Source organism: Hippoglossus stenolepis, chromosome 1 (assembly GCF_022539355.2).
Source record: "Hippoglossus stenolepis isolate QCI-W04-F060 chromosome 1, HSTE1.2, whole genome shotgun sequence".
NCBI lineage: Eukaryota > Metazoa > Chordata > Actinopteri > Pleuronectiformes > Pleuronectidae > Hippoglossus > Hippoglossus stenolepis.
This window is the reverse complement of record NC_061483.1, coordinates 17,422,102-17,439,840: the sequence shown is the minus strand read 5'-3', so window position 1 is coordinate 17,439,840 and position 17,739 is coordinate 17,422,102. Positions and strand designations below refer to the sequence as shown.

The 17,739-nt window shown below is 39.1% G+C and overlaps 2 protein-coding genes across 4 annotated transcripts in view; one reads left to right on the top strand and one right to left on the bottom strand.

The window, feature by feature from the left end:
* myom2b (myomesin 2b) overlaps positions 1–8,411 on the bottom strand; it is a 29,868-nt gene extending 21,457 nt beyond the window's left edge. The window contains exons 1-5 of one of the 2 annotated variants that reach the window (XM_035156254.2): positions 8,260–8,404; positions 5,729–5,827; positions 2,935–2,992; positions 2,699–2,853; positions 2,388–2,474 (exon numbers count right to left, since the gene is read on the bottom strand). In XM_035156254.2, coding sequence (XP_035012145.1) covers positions 2,388–2,474; positions 2,699–2,853; positions 2,935–2,992; positions 5,729–5,811 — 383 coding nt within the window. In that variant the 5' untranslated portion in view covers positions 5,812–5,827; positions 8,260–8,404. Of the gene's footprint in view, positions 1–2,387; positions 2,475–2,698; positions 2,854–2,934; positions 2,993–5,728; positions 5,828–8,259 lie in introns of both variants that reach the window. The other variant, XM_035156244.2, reaches the window with a different exon arrangement.
* Positions 8,412–10,473: 2,062 nt separating this feature from the next.
* On the top strand, positions 10,474–17,370 carry rnaset2 (ribonuclease T2). Of its 2 annotated transcripts, none has more exons than XM_035156614.2 (10): positions 10,474–10,627; positions 11,619–11,696; positions 11,828–11,882; positions 12,853–12,902; positions 13,720–13,777; positions 14,145–14,209; positions 15,225–15,338; positions 15,466–15,511; positions 15,679–15,753; positions 15,841–17,370. In XM_035156614.2, the coding sequence occupies exons 2-10, from the start codon at positions 11,626–11,628 to the stop codon at positions 16,009–16,011; spliced, it is 705 nt and encodes a 234-aa protein (XP_035012505.1). In that variant the 5' UTR covers positions 10,474–10,627; positions 11,619–11,625; the 3' UTR covers positions 16,012–17,370. The 2 variants fall into 2 exon arrangements, with proteins under 2 accessions (XP_035012505.1, XP_035012513.1); XM_035156622.2 differs by having other exon boundaries at positions 10,475–10,622.
* The last annotated feature ends 369 nt before the right edge of the window (positions 17,371–17,739 follow it).

Below are 17,739 nucleotides of genomic sequence, written 5' to 3'. Positions count from 1 at the left end.
CAAAGCACCATACGGAGTTCTCACTGCTTCTGTTACCTCTAAAGTCATATGGTGCTTGAAAGTTCAAAGGGTTGAGAGTCATACAGTAAATATAGACGTTAAAACTTAATGTAAGCTTAAGGTATCTGCAAGCGTCCACGTGGCCACAGTGACACCGCAAACCTTTACAAGGGTCCCATACAAAGGGTTTACCATTAGACAGTTTCTAAGGACTTGGACACTTAGATATGCTGTAGACATTAGTTTTCAATACATTGTCGTTTGAGAGAATATTGATTTGCCACAACGAGAAATCTACATAGAGTATAAAAGCTTATTTTTCATTCTGCATAAGGGGATTATGTCGTAGCTATGAAGGACATACTGTCATAGTCCATTGCTTTATAACTCATAGTGAAAGAAAAAGTTGCCATTACAGCGCAATATGCCCTGATTGTATTTAAGTCATGTGTCTACTGTTGTAGTGGTGCTATCCATAGCTGCAATCTGACTCTGGACTATAAATCAAAACCTATTGATGACAGGGCTGCCATTAATACCTTGTGTCAAGAGACAAACCAGTTTAATAGACAAAAAAGGGCTGCTACAGAAATCTTGATATTACACAGATCTGTCGTTTGAACAACCTCCACCCTTGAGCTGAAACTCTTCTGCTTTATTCTCTTTTCCTCCTCCGGCCTTTTCATCTTTCTACCTCTCCCTGAATCACTCTCTCTGCCTGATGCTCCCTTTTCTCCACAAGCTCGTATTAAAATAGTATCATCTACAGTGAGCACGAGGCTGGTGCAGTCAGGACGAGATGACTTTGACATTATTAACGAAAGTGATTGCAGGGAGTTGCATCAGGGAGCGAAGGGAGAGCAGAAGAAGTATTGTTATTTTCAACCATAATAACGTTCAGTAAATACTTCATATACACAGATATGTCTGCACCATCTGTGTGTAGTGTGTGTGTGTGTGTGTGTGTGTGTGTGTGTGTGTGTGTGTGTGTGTGTGTGTGTGTGTGTGTGTGTGTGTGTGTGTGCGTGCGTGTGTGCGCTCGCGTGCGTGGTTGTGCAGGAATGTCATGGTGTAAAGATCCAAGACAGGCTGGGGGTTTGGGATTTCTCTCTCTGTCTGTGTGGCCTAACTTTTGATAAAGAATGTATCCCTTAACATCTTCCAGTCCAATTCGAGAAGCTTGAAAAAATCCCAAGCATTTAGTAGCCGCAATCATTTTGAATTTAATACTTAAAAAAACGAAAATAATTCTCTGTAAATTTTTGTTTGTACAACACTCATAATTAAAATACTACAGGCTCATGGAGCTAAGGGGAATTAATCGAAAATCATTAAGAGAGACTGCAGTGAGTTTCCGTTGTGGGTTGAACCGTGAGCAACAGACAGAAGTAGCGATAGGGGACAGGATCCACGGAGAGAGTGATGACTGAAAGAATCCTGGAGTATCATGTGGCACTGAGGTCAGCACTTGAACAGCTGAGCTTCCTAAGACTGGAGGGAGAGCAGGATATGTTCTTGTCCCATATACAGCATCCAATCGCACAGCCAGTCAGCTGACTCTGACATATTACTATAGTCGGAATTTACAGTCAGAGGCTGATGGATTTGACAGGAGAGATTTCCTGATGGTTCATGTCGTAGTCAGTGCCCAAGTGGGAATAGAATCATGAATAAGTTTCATAATTCATGAAATTTGTAAATTGATGATATTAGTCAAAAAGTAATTGCAGAATTTTCCTTAAAGATGGATGACATGACTTCCCAAAACTGAAGCCAAAACTTCTCAATCACTCCCTGGTGGCTGGCTGCAGTGTGAGTCATAAACCCTGCCCCCTCCATGTTAGTGCATGGGACATGGATCAAACTAAAAAGTCAAAATACATGTGAGATACATTCTTCTCAAAGATGGTTGGTTTCTGTCATTTTTGAAGTAGTGTTTGTCACACTGGTTCAAGTGTTCATTTTTCCATCCGAAGATTACTGCTGTGGAGACTCTTGCTCCAAATGACGTCTGACAAGCAAGATGGCTGAGTTAGCGCCCAGGATATTTTGGCTTAGTTTCTGGACAGTAAGTGGAGACACGCAGTCCATCTTTATATAGTCTATGATTTTCATACAATTGCTCTACTAGAACTGAAGATACCCTTTCCAAGTGACGGACGGAAATCTGTGCAGCTGAGGCTGAGATATGCTGATGTTGAATTCACACTGTGGTTCAAAGTCAAGGTCAAACTCCAAACATACGATCCTGGAATTCACATGATGCAGCTCAGTGGCAGCCTTCATCGTGAACTCAAACTGTAAGTAAAATTCTCTCTTGTGAAAACTTACTTATCAAGTGGTCAATAACTCTTTGTTAAAACAGTCTGTGCTTGAACTTATTGTACCTCGTGATCTCCAGTGAATGGATTCCACCTTTAGTTTCTACCAGGTACCTTCCAGAGGACAAGTCCAGGGTCAGGCCGTCTTTATACCTATAGTAGGAGAAAATTACAGCAATGAGACATTTTACTACTGAGATCAATAATATGATATACAAGAAAAAGATAGGTAAACAATCTTAGTTCATGAAATACTGCTAAGTTATGCAACTGTTACGTATGGGGAAAATGTAACCAAAAAAACTCTATTGAGTATATTTTGTTAATATTTGTAGGCTATTGAATTACCAGGCAAAAAGGTTTTATTGTTGATTTACCATTTTACAATAGGCATGGGGAATCCCTCCACAGTGCAGAAGAGTTGGACTGGAGTGTTTTCATACACAGTGTGGGACCTGAGTCTGACCAGAAAGTGTGGTCCCCTGATCATGTGCTCCTCACGGACATATTTGCAGTCCATCTTTGTCCTCACCTAGAAAGATGAACAAGAATGCTAATTTATACAATGTTATTTACACTGGGGTGTGGATAGTGTGAGTTCATAGATTCTTACCACTTCCTGGATGCGAGCTTGTTTTTTGTGCTCATATCTCTCCTCCATTGCAACAGAGCTTAAGACAAAGAATACGTTTTATTAATGTACATAGTTAATGTACATAGTTTTTAATAGGCTGAGAATTTAATAAAGTGGGTAAATTCTTTAAAATATGTGTATATTCAGTAAAAAGCATTGGTTTCAATTAAAGGTTCAGTGTGCAAGATTTAGGTAAAAGGGAACTATTGGCAGAAATTGAATTTAAAGTATTTATAGTGATCTACATTTTCAAATTGTTGTTTTCATTACTCTAGAATTGGCCCTTTATATTTAAATACTTACTATTTACATTGGCAGCGGCTCCTCTCTACGGAGGTCGCCATGTTTTTTACAATCATCCAAACTGGACAAACTAGACACCTTTTGAGTTTTTATTACAACTGAGGCTACAACAGGTTCTCTTTCATGTTTGGAAGGGGAGGGTGAGGGGTATTCAGCTGCAACATGCATCTTCACCACTAGATGTAACTAAATTCTACACACTGAACCTTTAAATAAAAATGCCTTGAGCATGTGGACAGCTCTTATACAGGTGTCTGCTGGTACAAATTAGAAGTTCTAGCAAACTAATACCACACATACTGTGTCAATTACAATCCTTGTTCTAGGAGCAAAGATACAGACACATCTAGAAAGCTCCTCAGGTCTGTTCACTGTTCTCTGCTGAGCAGTGCACTGAAATTTCATATACAGTATATAAATATATATATATAATCCCAATAAAACCATGGACCATTATACCCCAACTGCACATCCATCAAAACTTATGAAGTTCCACTATGACAAATTTAGATGTCACTCCTGTACTTAATGAATTCAATCCATCCACCCGTAAGCTATGCCACTTATTGTCAAGGGTTGCACGAGGGATAAAGGAGCCGATCCCAGCTGACATTGGATGACGAGCAGGAAACACCCTCGACAGATTACAAGTCTATCACAGGGTTGATATCCAGAGACAAACAACTATTCAAGCTCTCGTTCACACCTATGCCCTTCCTTCATGTCTTTGGACTGTGAGAGGAAAGAGGAATAGACAGAACAAACTGTCATAGGCACAAGAGAACATGCAAACACAATCACACACAGTGCTAACCACTGCACCACTGTGCTGCCCCAGTGACTAAATTAAGATGACAATTTTATTTTTTTAATCGGCCATACATGCTTTCAACATCTGCCATGATTTCAACAAGAGAAGGGGTTGTGTAGGATACTAACTGTGGCAGGAAAGTTAAGGCTCCCTGACTGAGCCTAAAGAGCAGGATGTCAATGCACGATCCGACCCAATTGATGAGATAAGAGACTTAACTTTTATATGTGGGCTCATGTGGTTGACATCAGAAAACCTTGAGCACAATAGAAGTTATTTCGATTGCCTTTGTGAAATCCTCCAGGACAAAAATGTATATCTTCCATTGGGAGAGCCATTTCTGTTATAGGTTAAAAGATAATCACAATGCCCACCAGCTCTGAATCTGTCTCTTTCATCACTGTTGTCTGTAAGACATTCAGGCTAGAGGTCATTTCCCAACAGCCAACTGAAAATTGAATGAAGTGCCCTGCAGTCCAGACAGACAGAAGAAATATGGCAGAGGTACTTAAGGTGGCTTTTGTGATGATCTGACACTGTGATGAGACCAGGGCTGGAAGGACAATGCTGCATGGTGATGAACATCCTTGACTAAAAGTAATTATCAGAGTTCTTGTTTTGCAAGTGGGTGCTTGGTTGGGGCGTGACAGCTCTTTACAGGGCCTGTGGGATTTGTGAGGATTCATCCTAATTGGAGAAACAAATGCCAGTGCGCTGCTATACAGAGAACAGTGGGTACACCTATGTGAAAAGAACAGAATTCCAATTACTTCACCTAGGTAAGAGTGTATTTCTAGCAAAATAGAAAGAAATCTTTAGCACATCAGTCATTGTTCAAGGGACATTGCACAAATACACTTACTTGAGGTTGAAATAGAAAGATAAGAATTAGGTTAGGGAATACGCTCTATACGAGCAGAAGTGGTGCCATGTGGAAAAAAGAATCAATCACACGTTGTTATTTAACAAAGGTCAGACTTGTGTTGGGGTTAGCGGATTATTCGCAAAAAGAAAAGAAAAGAAAAGCAAGAAAATGTGAGCAGCAGCAAGAGTAAGATGTTTGAAGTGGTAAGTGTGGACATGAATCAAAGCAGCCAGAATACCTGTTGGTATTCCTCTTAAATGTCACACACAAAAACAAACACATAAACACTCCACATAGTGTTAGCAAGAGATTTTTATTCCCCCCTACGGTGTTGTAGAATTAATGTCAGCCGTATTGTTATAATCCCAATGAAATGTCAAAAACAACATTTTCTACACAATACAGGTTTCCAGAGAGACCTGTGTTCAAATTGGTGAAGTTAATCCAATTTAGATCGACTTGAATCATCATTAACATCAGTTTGAGACTTTTGCTGCTTTAATTCAAACTTTACCTTTAAAATCTGATTAGCCAGGATATGAATTTCAAAGATGAACTTGGGATATCCCTTGTTAAAAAATATATCCATGTTTAGCTTGGGACTAATTGGGTTAGCCGTAGCATCTCAACCTTGGCTGGGTTTTTTAAGCAAGGTTGTTTTTGCTACAGTTTAACAATGAAAAAGGTTGCTACTGTTACAATTCTACAATTAGTATAATATTAGAACTATTAGAGTGCTACATTAGCTTGATGCTTTGGTTATAACTGCAGTAGAATCAGCGTTTATCCTGTACCTGCTGTATTCTTTAACCACATAGTTGCTCTGTTTGTGGTGATATTCGTGGTTGTAATTCCCACGTTTGTTCCACACTGACATGATGGCGTTCTACGACCTGTTGGACCAGCAAAGCACACAAATACACACAAATACTGATATGGTAGCAAAGTACAGTATATTCTTGTCTGCAGGCAACAGTGACACCGACATACACAACACAAAGGCTGTCGAACATGAAGATTACGTAGTCAAACTTAAAGAAGGAAGAGGAGGGTTAATTATGTCGAGGAGCATCTGGGACAACTGGCAGTGAAATGTTGTCTTTGTCTGTGTCGACGTGCTTTGCAGCAGCAATAAAGAGCTGCCTCGTCCCCTACAAAAAGAAAGGCCCTCCTGAAATTTAGACAAGAAAAGCTGCCACACACACACACACACACACACACACACACACACACACACACACACACACACACACACACACACACACACACACACACACACACACACACACACACACACACACACACACAGCAATGACAAGGTGACACTGCATTGATTTACACACGTAAACACACACATGTTGCACATAAACACAAGGCATGGATGCACACTATTGTTGGACCAGTGACGTGTATCAACAAGAACTGAGAGTACAGCTGCACCAGAGATCGTCCTTCACCTCGACAGCTCTAAGTTCAGCCTCAGCAGTTACAGCTTGTTCATCAAACTGTGCTGGACTGTAAATATTGTAATTTTCCACTTTCAAGACAAGTGAGTCAAACGACACAAAATGAAAAGAATAGTTATTAAGTGTAAGCTCTGGAACAAACACGCATGAACACTGACAAGTTTAAAGTTTGACGCCGTCAAATAAAAACATTGAATAATAAAAAAGGATATTTTTGAAGAGTCTCACCATTTGAGAAATTGCATCCTTCATTTTTACATTCTTAGATAAAAATGTGTTCATATGTATCATAAAAGCTCCAAGGTTTGTAACGCAACATACCACAGTATCCACTGTAGCTTTCTACACCACCAAGGCCATCTTTCTTTTATCACCACTGAAGCCTTTGATAACAATTGTGTGTATTTACACCCCCTTCTTTAAGCTAAATGGTAAAGTCTTTATTTAGTGAAAACTGAAGTTAATTTAAATTCCTTTCCCTTCCAGGTGATCACAGCATTTACTTCCCAAACCATTTGAGCCGTTTCTCATTACTGGGTGTCGGCAATAAACATACAGACACCTAAGCAAGAGCATACGTTTGCCTTACATCATGCACATACAGTGGAACAGATTTACCTTACATCACCCAAGTCTTCAGAGACTAGAAATAAGGTCACATGAAACATGAAGCCCAAACCTCACCCTGGGAGCTACTGCGACGCGTTGAAGACATTCCCACCTCCACATCTCTGAAACACTCACCCAAGCTTCGGGGTCGCTGTGCCCACTGCCCAAGCCATGTTTAACTCACATCTGATGCCCCAAAGCAATCAATCACACAGCAGGTATAGAAGATGGATGACACCATCATGCCATAATCCCGGACCTTTAACCTCTAACCCTAACATCAATGAATCATGAGGTTTAGCAGTGGAAGAGTTTATGCTTTTGAATTTTCATGTCCATCCTCTTTCACGTATATAATAGTTGACATTGAAAAGATCAGCATATGAATAATCTTTGGAAATTAGTTGAACAAAGGAACAAAATGCTTCACACTGAAAGATCCAAACAACACACAGGAAGACGTCCTTCCAAAGATAATATACATTAAACGGAACTGCCATCAGGCAAGTGGTCACTGTGAGCAAGTGATGTTTTATCCCCAACTTTCTTTCACCTGCTTTTCAGTAGCAGTCCTCTGCCTCTGTCAGTCGGTCCAGTACTGTAAATATCTGCCAAATGACACCTGAGCTTCTCTCTCAATTCTCAACCATAACTGTGCAAACCAATGAAAATCTGCAGGATAATCATGAACAGTTGCTATCTAGATTACTTGTAATGTAACCAATGAAGGTTGATACAGATAAATGAGGTTCATTTTCATGTGGAAAATGTGTAATTTAAGATGAAACATTTGTCAGTGAACAAGCACAACGTCAAGTTTAAATGAGGTCAATGAAATAAAAGTCCCAGAACCAAACACCAGCAATTTGTCCGATGAAGCAGCAGTCCCAAGTGTCCCTACTAAATTTGACTGTCTTGTCAGCGTCCATTCTGACCAATTAGAGTTACTATGATAAACACACTTAGACTTGTTGTCTATCTCATTTGTCCCAGACAAGATGATTAAGATCATTATCCTCAAAACACATCCTTCTTAACTCACAACTCATATCTTAGATCACTTGAACTATTATCAGCTCTGGTTAGGGGCCATACAACATCCTGTAGTCGTTCCCTAATCTGCTCTCTGTACCTCCATCCCACTGATTTCACCTGATACAGTTGGGATTGAAACAAAAGTAGCTGAAAAAGCAGAGGATATTGAAGCGATAGAAACACAAAACAGAGTAAAAGTGAATAATTTTTCTTACCCCTTTGAGATTTCCTTTGCACTGACTTCGGGTGACAGCCTGAATCCACAGGGAGTCAGCCTAAACCAAGTACCAGGCCAACACAACCACCACCCGTCTCCAACAGACCCCCACCTGCCGCTCACTGAGGCCTTAAAAGGAGACAGAGCTGCCTATATATAACCAGTATCCCTCAAGAAGCAGGGCTGCTAGAACATATGAACGTTTAAAACAGACTTTAATCATTACAATTATTACTGGAATCTAAGTTCGTAACAACTGATGCTAAAAAAAAATGGTTAGTAAAGTAAAGTACAACAGCTGATCAATGCAAAGAATGCAACCATGGGGGTGGGGCACATATACAAGCAACATTTTTAGCTTCATAGAAAAGGAAACAATATAGTGTGCATCTAAAATACAAGTTTAACAGTGCTTGTTACATTCATTTCTCCCAGATCAAATGTTACTGAGTAGTTCAGATTCTGCTGTGTGGTTTTGGAGGATGTGTGAGGTGGTGCTGTTATTGCAAAGAGGTGTTTCTGTTATAAACTCTTCTCTGCATAACACAACAGAAGCAGGGCCACACAGCTGCAGTACACAGCTGTTTCACTTATACATTTAGCTGCACTTTGGACAGAACTGAAAACCCTCTCCAAGATCTTTCTCCACCTGCATTCAGAAGCTTCTTGAGACACTGTGTCGCATGCTGATCTTTGGCCGGAGCCTATTTATAAAACTAGCTACAGTTACAGCCCCGACTATTCCTGACACAGTGGAGGAGCTGTGAAACGCATTTCACATCTGATGGGAAATCATATGATGGGAAAATTAGAGGGAAGGAAAGAGAGAGAGTGTCAGGGTGAGAGACTGGGGAACGCTGTGTGATGAGTCAGTGGTGCAGACTGAAAAGTATTAGTGAAAAAGGCAGAAGACAAGAAGGCAACATAGAAAAACAACCTCTCACCATCATACACCCAGTCCATTAAGTATGGATGGAACATATATATATGGGAGGTGGAGGGTGGCTTGGCAACAAAGAAGGACACTTTTTTGCAAAAGTATTATTTTAATAGTTAATGGTCATTTTTTTTTGTCTCGTTCAGATGAGCAGCACCTTTACAGAATAAAAATAATCTAGTCCAATCCCACAGACGCAGTCTTTTTCTATGGTTAGGGTCAAAAAGCCTGGATAATGAATTTGCAATAACTTACCAAAGTGCATTAGCATACTATGAGCAACATCAAATTCAAAAATATATATTTATATATATATACATATATGCATGAACAATTTAAAATCACATATACAAAGTTTAACATTATGTGAGAGGGATTTTTACCTATGAAAGACTGTTAAAATGTGTGTGTGTGTGTGCGTGCGTGCGTGCGTGCGTGCGTGCGTGTGCGTGTGCGTGTGTGTGTGTGTGTGTGTGTGGGTGGGTGCAGAACTGATGCCTGTCTGTGGTTGCAAAGAGCCCTCTGTTGGTCATATATTAGAACACTTATCTCTGTAACCAAAGCCCAGTGATAATTTTAGTACATTATGTTGCTGGCAGGCAGTAAGATGATGGTGAGCTTGAACTGCAGGGTAACGATCTTCAGCAAGGCGACAAAGCAGAAACAAAAGCAAACAACAACAACAACAACAACAATAAGAATAGGAATAATGAGTTTATTTCAATCATTTGATTCATCCTGGTAGAAGCACCTCGGACAATAGGCTACTTCCTCCAGAAAGCTGTTCTTGATTTTATCTGAATTTTTTTTTATCTTTAAAGGCACTGATCAAATTACTTCTAGCAGAAAGCCATTTTTGATATTATCTAGGGTGTTTATTCGATTTTTGTCCTTTTCTATTGATTTGTTGTCTTGTTTAATGTGAGGCACTCTGAAACTGTGTTATGAAAAGTGCTATATAAATAAAGCCTATTATTATTGCTGTTGTTGTTTTTGTTATTATTATTAGTAGTAGTAGTATTGTTGTTGTTAGTTTTGCTAGACATCTGTTTCTGACAAATCGGAGTTATACTTTCTTCCAGTATTTCTTTCTGTAATCATGTGGTGAAATCCTCATCACGCCTCGCAGAGAAAGGGGCGTTTACACCCTGCTACAGTAGAACCTCCTCTCTAATAGCACCGCTCTCAGACCTGTGTATCTGATCAGCCCGTGTGACCCTGTACCAGGTCCACCACGTGACGCGTACAGCTCTCCTGATTGGCTGAGTAGAGTGGTAGGTAGGGAGGCGGCTGCGGGACATAAACATTCAGTCTGTCTAGTCCCGAGTACTGAGTTAACCGAGCTAACCGAGCTAACTGGGCTAAGTGAAACACTGCGAGGCGTCCGGACAACCACTACCAACCTCTGTAGCAGCATATACAGCGTAAGGTGAGGCCAGTATACATTCTACATTTGTTCTAAATGAAGCTTGACTAACAGGGTAAGTCGGCTGTAGATCTGTCGGCTAATGTTTAACGTTCAACCTCCGATATTAAGTTTAGTCTCGTACTTTAGCTTCAGATTAAGCTAACGTTGACTACCTGTGCCTGACCACTGACTTCAGACAGGTCGTTGTTTCCTCCTGTTTGTCAACTTCAGCACTTCAGTCTCTATGTGTCAGACAGTGGCTTCACAGCGTGTTTCCGTGAAACCTTTGTCCCTAATGCAGCTCAACTGTCAACTGTGCTGCAGACATATGCGTCTCAGAAGTACATGTGTATGTATTTGTGTGTACTTGTCCCTGGACTTGTTGTGTTGCCACAGACTGCACATTCTCATGAGTGGGACCCACACACTAAGTTAATTACCAGTTCCATTTCTAGTTCATTAAACTGCAGCGTTGCCGTATTTGTCAGTGCAGTCTTCTCTGGTGGTTCTTTTTAAAATAGCCCAGTCAGCACTCGCAGACCTGAGGTTTCCATGCACTTTATTGATTGACTGTATTCGTGAGGGAGAGATTGCTGAGTTGTTTCTTTTGTTGCCTCACACACACACACACACACACACACACACACACACACACACACACACACACACACACACACACACACACTCTCATTTCCTCTCATTCAAGCCACTACCTGTTTTCATCCTTGTGACATGCATGGCGTGTGCGGCTTGTGCCAGTTTGGCTTTTAGTGGACCAGTCAAACATTGACTAACCTGCAGCACGTGATTTCAGCAAAACTTCCCACTAAAGCAATCTGCTTAGACAGTATGGTGACGCACACATGTTCCTACAGGCACGAGGGATTTGCTGATGCTGCACTGTGGTTTAAAGTGGATGTTTGTTGAAACTCTGGGTTGTTCTCATGTTCCCTACTGAGTTCTGGTCAAAAGCAGCTGACATGTGTTATGTTATTTATTTTATGTGTTGTAGGTGAGCCATGAAGCTCTGCCCACCTCTTCTGCTCTGCCTGGCAGCAGCACTGTCTTCTGCCTTTGTGGTTTCACCCCCGTAAGTACAGCAAAATGACGTGACCTGCTATTTGACTGAATTGACATAGAGCTGTCAGTAAATGTTGTCATTATCATGCAATATAAATAACATTAAAACCGGATTGAGACATGAATGTGTGTGTATTTCAGACACATGTGGACCAAACTGATCCTGACCCACCACTGGCCCTGCAGCTTCTGTGTTGTAAGTAATTCCCTTTTATTTATCGTATCACTCTTCAACTTCTAATTCCTAAATATCATGTGATGCCAGAGTCATGAGACTAGTTGTGTGTCAGCAGTCTTGTGGGTTTAGGTAACATTGCAGAGTATGCAGTTTTAACTGTCATGGCAAAAAAAATCCACATCCCTTATTTCGTGCTTTTATTTTTGGGAGTTGTTTTGTTGTTCATCTTAATTAACAGTCTACGGTTCAAATCTTTGGCTACCATGTGACTTTCCATCACATGCATGTTTCTGTCAAAAAAACGGGTTTGCTGCCTATTTGCTTCAGGTCTGTTTTTGCTCATTATTTCATTTCGACAATTACAATCAAAGTTTCTATCGTGGCATTTTAGGGAAGAAATTCTAAGTAATTTAGTCTATTCTCTGTATAACGGCTCAATTAAAAAGGTTTATATGTAGATCCTTAACTGTAAAACCACAGCACTTCCCCTTTCTGGGACATGACTCGGTGGGTAATGTTTTTTTTAGGTGGTTGTCAACATAAATGCAAGAGGCAAGACATACTGGAACTTCAAATTGATTGTTCATTTTATCAGTCATGAAGTAAATGTTTTAAGTACCAACACAAAACTGTATGTTACAACTTCTAAAATGTCAGAATGTTGCTATTTCTGTTTCCCTTAGTTGTTTTTGGCAGACCTTAAGATGTCATGGGCTTGCTTTATTGACCATTTTCATTGTAGCTCATGATATTTTATAGACCAAATAATTACTTCTTTATATAAGAATAATGAAAGGAATCAATATTAGAAATAATCATCGGTCGCCACCCTTATAGTTACTCTCCAAAGGATTTTTGTATTTCAGCCCAATGAATGCGGTGAGATTAGATAAGATAAGATAAGAGAAAACTGATTACTAGTAATATGATTAAGTGTCAGGATTATGTATTCAGATTGACTAAGAGTATTAATTTTGGTCAATTTCAGATGGAACCTTGTCATGCCAACATCAGCTACTGGACACTACATGGACTCTGGTAAGTGTGTGTGGGTCTGATTGTGTGTCATAGGCTAGTCTTTGGGCAAATTTCACATTACAGATTGTAATAAGATTTTGGGGTCATTGGTTCATTTTACCTAGTGGTCTTATTGTGGGACTTGGGGCAGCAAAAGAGAAAGAGCAGTCACCTTTGGTTTTAAAGTGTGAGAGTGGGACTGAAAACTATCCTGGGAGCCGAATATGGAATCAGGAGACCAGAAACATGTCAGGGTTAGACCACTGAGAGCTTTTTAAACAAAAAGGTATATGTTTAAAAATAATCCTGTATTTTACAGGTAACCAATGAAAGTGAGCCAGAACCGGAAAAATATGTTGATTTTGTTTCTACCCGTTAAAGGTCTGGCAGCTGCATTTTGGACCATTAGCAATTGATTGAATTACAGGTTGTAATTGGTCAAACCCATATAAAGAAAATAGCAATAATCCAGCCAGGAGGTGAAAAAAGCACGAGTTAAACATGTCTTTGAGGTCAGGATTAGGTAAATTGTGGTTATAGGGTAAGTCATAAGGAACTCTATGACAACATGCTAATTGTGCAACTACCTGCTAGGTGTTATCACCTTGGAGAAGTGGTTATGACTAAATCATCTGTTTGAAAACTTGTAAAAAGTATATGGTATAAGAATAAAATGCATCAGAACTTTGAAAAACTGCTACAGGGATATATGCTGTTCGCAACTCGACTTTTTAGTGCATCGAGTGAATGTTACTGAAATGTTATACATAGCAGGGACTGTCTTTTATTATTGCTGCTTTCATTGTTTACACTGATATACTCTGAATCTGTTTTACAGGCCAGATAAAGGGCAAGCCTGCAACTCATCATGGCATTTCAACTCTTCTCAAATAGAGGTATGACATTAGTCACACAGTGTGTATTTGTTATTAATCATAAAATTCAAAATGTATTTTATCCTCTTCCTGTAATGTGTTCAAACTGTAGATTTGTAATCGTTTTGATTTGGAGAAGGAACCTAAACAAACCCTTTTACATCAAGATGGAGCTATTGGACAGAGGGAGAGAAGAAGCATAAAGCTAAATTCCTCAGAATAACAAAAGTAAAAGTTCTGTCAATCTAAAGCAGACAAAAGCAAGATGTGTATTCTGGAATGAACTGGATCAAGAAGAGAAAAATACATACATTTTTGAATAATTTTGTCCAGTTGATTAAATTAAGTACCAATGGATAAAACAAATCTGTTTTGTTTGTGTTTTCAGGACCTGCTTCCTGAAATGAGGAAAAATTGGCCTGACTTACTTGACCCCTTATCTACTGCCTTCTGGTAATGTTTCAGTTAATCCTTTTATGTTACTGTCTCATTCATTTCCCTTTTAGTTGGGTGTGTTCCAGTTTAATATACGATGGAAGTGTACTTCTACCACATCAGTGCTATCTTACATGACTGCTGCTGCATTGTTTGTGTGGTTGTTTAGTGAGTACATCCTCATGTAGATTCAGATACTATGATACAGGATAATAACTGTGTAGTTCTTCTTCTCTGTCTCGTAGTGTGGGTAGAAATGAATGCACTATGCTCTTTTGTATCATATGAACTGTGTGATCTCAAAGATGTGAGCGTATGACCTTGTTGTCAGACCAACACCACAACAGTTACTGTGACTGGTCTGAAGGGAATTGATGTTCTTCCCAGTCATACACTGCACCTCACCTCTGAACATTGACGTGTTCCTGTTTATTTCCGTGACAACAGCGACCGCTATTGGTTTACTGTCTTGTCTATAGTATGTAGTATAGTTTATATATATATATATATATATATATATATATATATATATATATATATATATATATATATATATTATATATATATATATATATATATATATATATATATATATATATATATATATATATAGAATAGACTGTGTTCCTTTTAAAACTTTTAACAATACATCAGTTTGCCAGTATTATGTGCTATTATAAGCTTTTCATAGATATCACTATTGGCATTAATGTTTGCTGTTATGCGCAGATATGAAATATTTTATTTTACAGAATAAATGACACAAGAAAGATGAGCTGAGAACATTTTACGTTGTTTTCCATGTTATTTTCAAGTTCATTATATTGTTTATTTGTTCATGATGTTATGGTTAAACTGTAAAAACATTTCTTTGTCATACGTTTGGGTTTGACAATGACATCTTTGGAATCGTTGACAATTTTTGTTTAATATATGTATTGGCTGGTATATTGGTGCCTCGTGTTCCTGTCTGAAATGTGTTCATCATATCAGTAAAAAGTATTGCCACTTGTTTGTCTTTCTGCTTTAACAGGAAGTATGAGTGGAACAAACACGGTACATGTGCAGCAAAAGCCGAGGCTCTGAACAGTCAACATAAATACTTCAGCAAGGCTCTGGAGCTGTACCACAAATTGGATTTGGACAGGTACAGATCATCTTCATGTGCACATACACAAACCACTAACCAGTGTCTCATGTTCTAGTTCTCAGTATTGTCTTCAACCCCTTCACATATTTACCAACACCTCAAATCTGTATTTCTGTTATTGTAGCATCCTGACGAAGTTCAACATCACTCCTTCTGACAAATACTACGCAGTAGGTCTATTTATATTTTAAACATCAAATATAAGTCTGATAAAATCTCAAATATAAGTGTTACATAAGGATTAATTTGTGGAATTATTGTGCCTCATAATAATAATATGGAAGCTAAGGTTTCTCACTTTCCCTCCTCTCTCTTTTACTAATGTGTCTATTTGTAGTTTTCACAAATTGAAGGAGTCATAGAGACCTTCTACGGCGTTAAACCTAAGATCCAGTGCATCCACCCATCAAAGGTATAAGCACCTAATATCATTTTCACGGTTCAATTGTTGTCTGACAGTCTGATAGATGGCTAAATGTTGTGTTTTTGTTTTCGACAGAATGCCGATGCCCAGATTTTGGGGCAGATTGAGATCTGTTTCCACCCGGACTTCACCCTCGTGAACTGTGATAAACACGGACACCACGACAATCACCCGGCTGTTGACAAGGCATCCGAGTTCAGCGTGTGTGACCCTGATATGCCAGTTTCCTACCCACCTCTTTCATAAGACACAGACAATGTGCAAACTGAAACGCAGCAACTCGCTACGCTCATTCACACATTGAGACAAATGCATTCTTTGGTTACCTGTCAGTTGTACTGTAAAACTGGGATCACGCACACGCTAACCATAATTATATTTTTCTCAGATTTTACAATGAACATCAAGGCTTTAATGAAATTATATGTCTTAAGTAGTCTTAGACAATCGATGTAAACTGAAAACGTTTTTCAACTTCACAGAAATGCTGGCTGGGACAAGTACTTGAACAAAAATATCACATTCATTGCATCGTTGCACCTTTATCACATTTAATGCATTACTCTTTTTTTTTTAATCCATCTCAAACCAGGACACACAGACACACACTCCACTACAACATAGTGCCTTAATGGAATTATGTCCCTTCCTGACCCTGAGTAGTAGATGAGTCCTAAAATGTACACGGTGTTGTTCCAGGACACAGCAGGAGACCGTGTTAAGTCTAGGTCGAGGCAGGTGAGCTGACAGGCAGAGTTAGGGCTCTATCTCTTGTGGAGTTGGCAAATGAGTGCAGTCTTGGTGTTTTTTTTCGTATGTGCAGATGGATCTTTGTCTGTATAATGAGTGTGTAGACAAACCACAGTGCATATCTTTGTTTGCTTATGTGCCACCTATCAATTGCCATTTTATTCACCTTATTCTAGGGTTGAATGGATTTTAACTATTCTATAAAAGCTTTTTCTGCATTATGATGGTTAGATTCAACCAATACATCAAAATAGCTGGTGTTATCTATCAGCACCTCACTACACAATTATTACTGGGTTGTATTTTTACATAATTTTCATGGCTTTTGGGGATAGGGTCATTTTAAGACCCACACTGCTGCTTAACTACTAGAGGTAGCTGCCCTCTAATGTTTGACAAGTATATCAGCTATTATCGAAGTTGTGCTTTAGGCCTGGTTAGGTCTGTGCTGCTGGAGGGCTGATAATCACAGTAACATGATTGAAAACAATAGAAAGTAATAATAGTATATGTACAATAAATGCCTATTTTTCTTAAGGACACACCCCAAATACGACACATTAAAAATGATATCGCACAAATTCATTATGCACCATTTTTGACACGTGCACAAATCAAACCTGTTTCCTCAAGGATGTAGCAACTATTTTTACAAACAATGTTTTGGTAAACACAGATTTCTACTTTGTCTTTTCTCTGTTGGTTCTGTTTGTATTTGTCTGTTTTTTTTTTTGCAAAGATGAATTGATTAATTGTAGGTGGAAATATGATTATAGCTTTAGGGGACAAATGTGTGAAATGTATCAAATGAACATTTGTACATTTTTAACATCAATAAAGCATTTGGTATCAAGACAAACTGTCCTGTATTCATCAGTGAGTGATTATGTAATATGCAATATTGATAAAGTGGATCTATTTGCATTTATGTAATTGAACGTGAATTCCACCTAAAAATAGAGCGACCATCTGCCCCATGACTGTTGTCAAGTAAAGTATAGTAACAATATTATCTTAGTCTGTCTTTCTGTTCAGATCTACTCCGTGTGTATGAATATTAATGTTGTGATCCCCTTACAGAGCCTTAATCCCACCGGGACAAAGACACCAGCCCGTAATCCTGAATCTCCTCCCACAACGCAGCTCCAGCAGATTGACTGAACACATCTGATTATGTTTTCAACAGTGCGAAAATGCCCCGAAACTATGTGCCAGCTATATTCT

Coding starts and splice junctions, on each gene's coding strand:
- rnaset2 (XM_035156614.2), top strand. CDS start 11,626: ATGAAGCTCTGCCCACCTCTTCTGCTCTGCCTGGCAGCAGCACTGTCT. Junction 13,778..14,144: donor TCAACTCTTCTCAAATAGAG/GTATGACATTAG, acceptor TTGTGTTTTCAG/GACCTGCTTCCTGAAATGAG. Junction 15,512..15,678: donor CTTCTGACAAATACTACGCA/GTAGGTCTATTT, acceptor GTCTATTTGTAG/TTTTCACAAATTGAAGGAGT.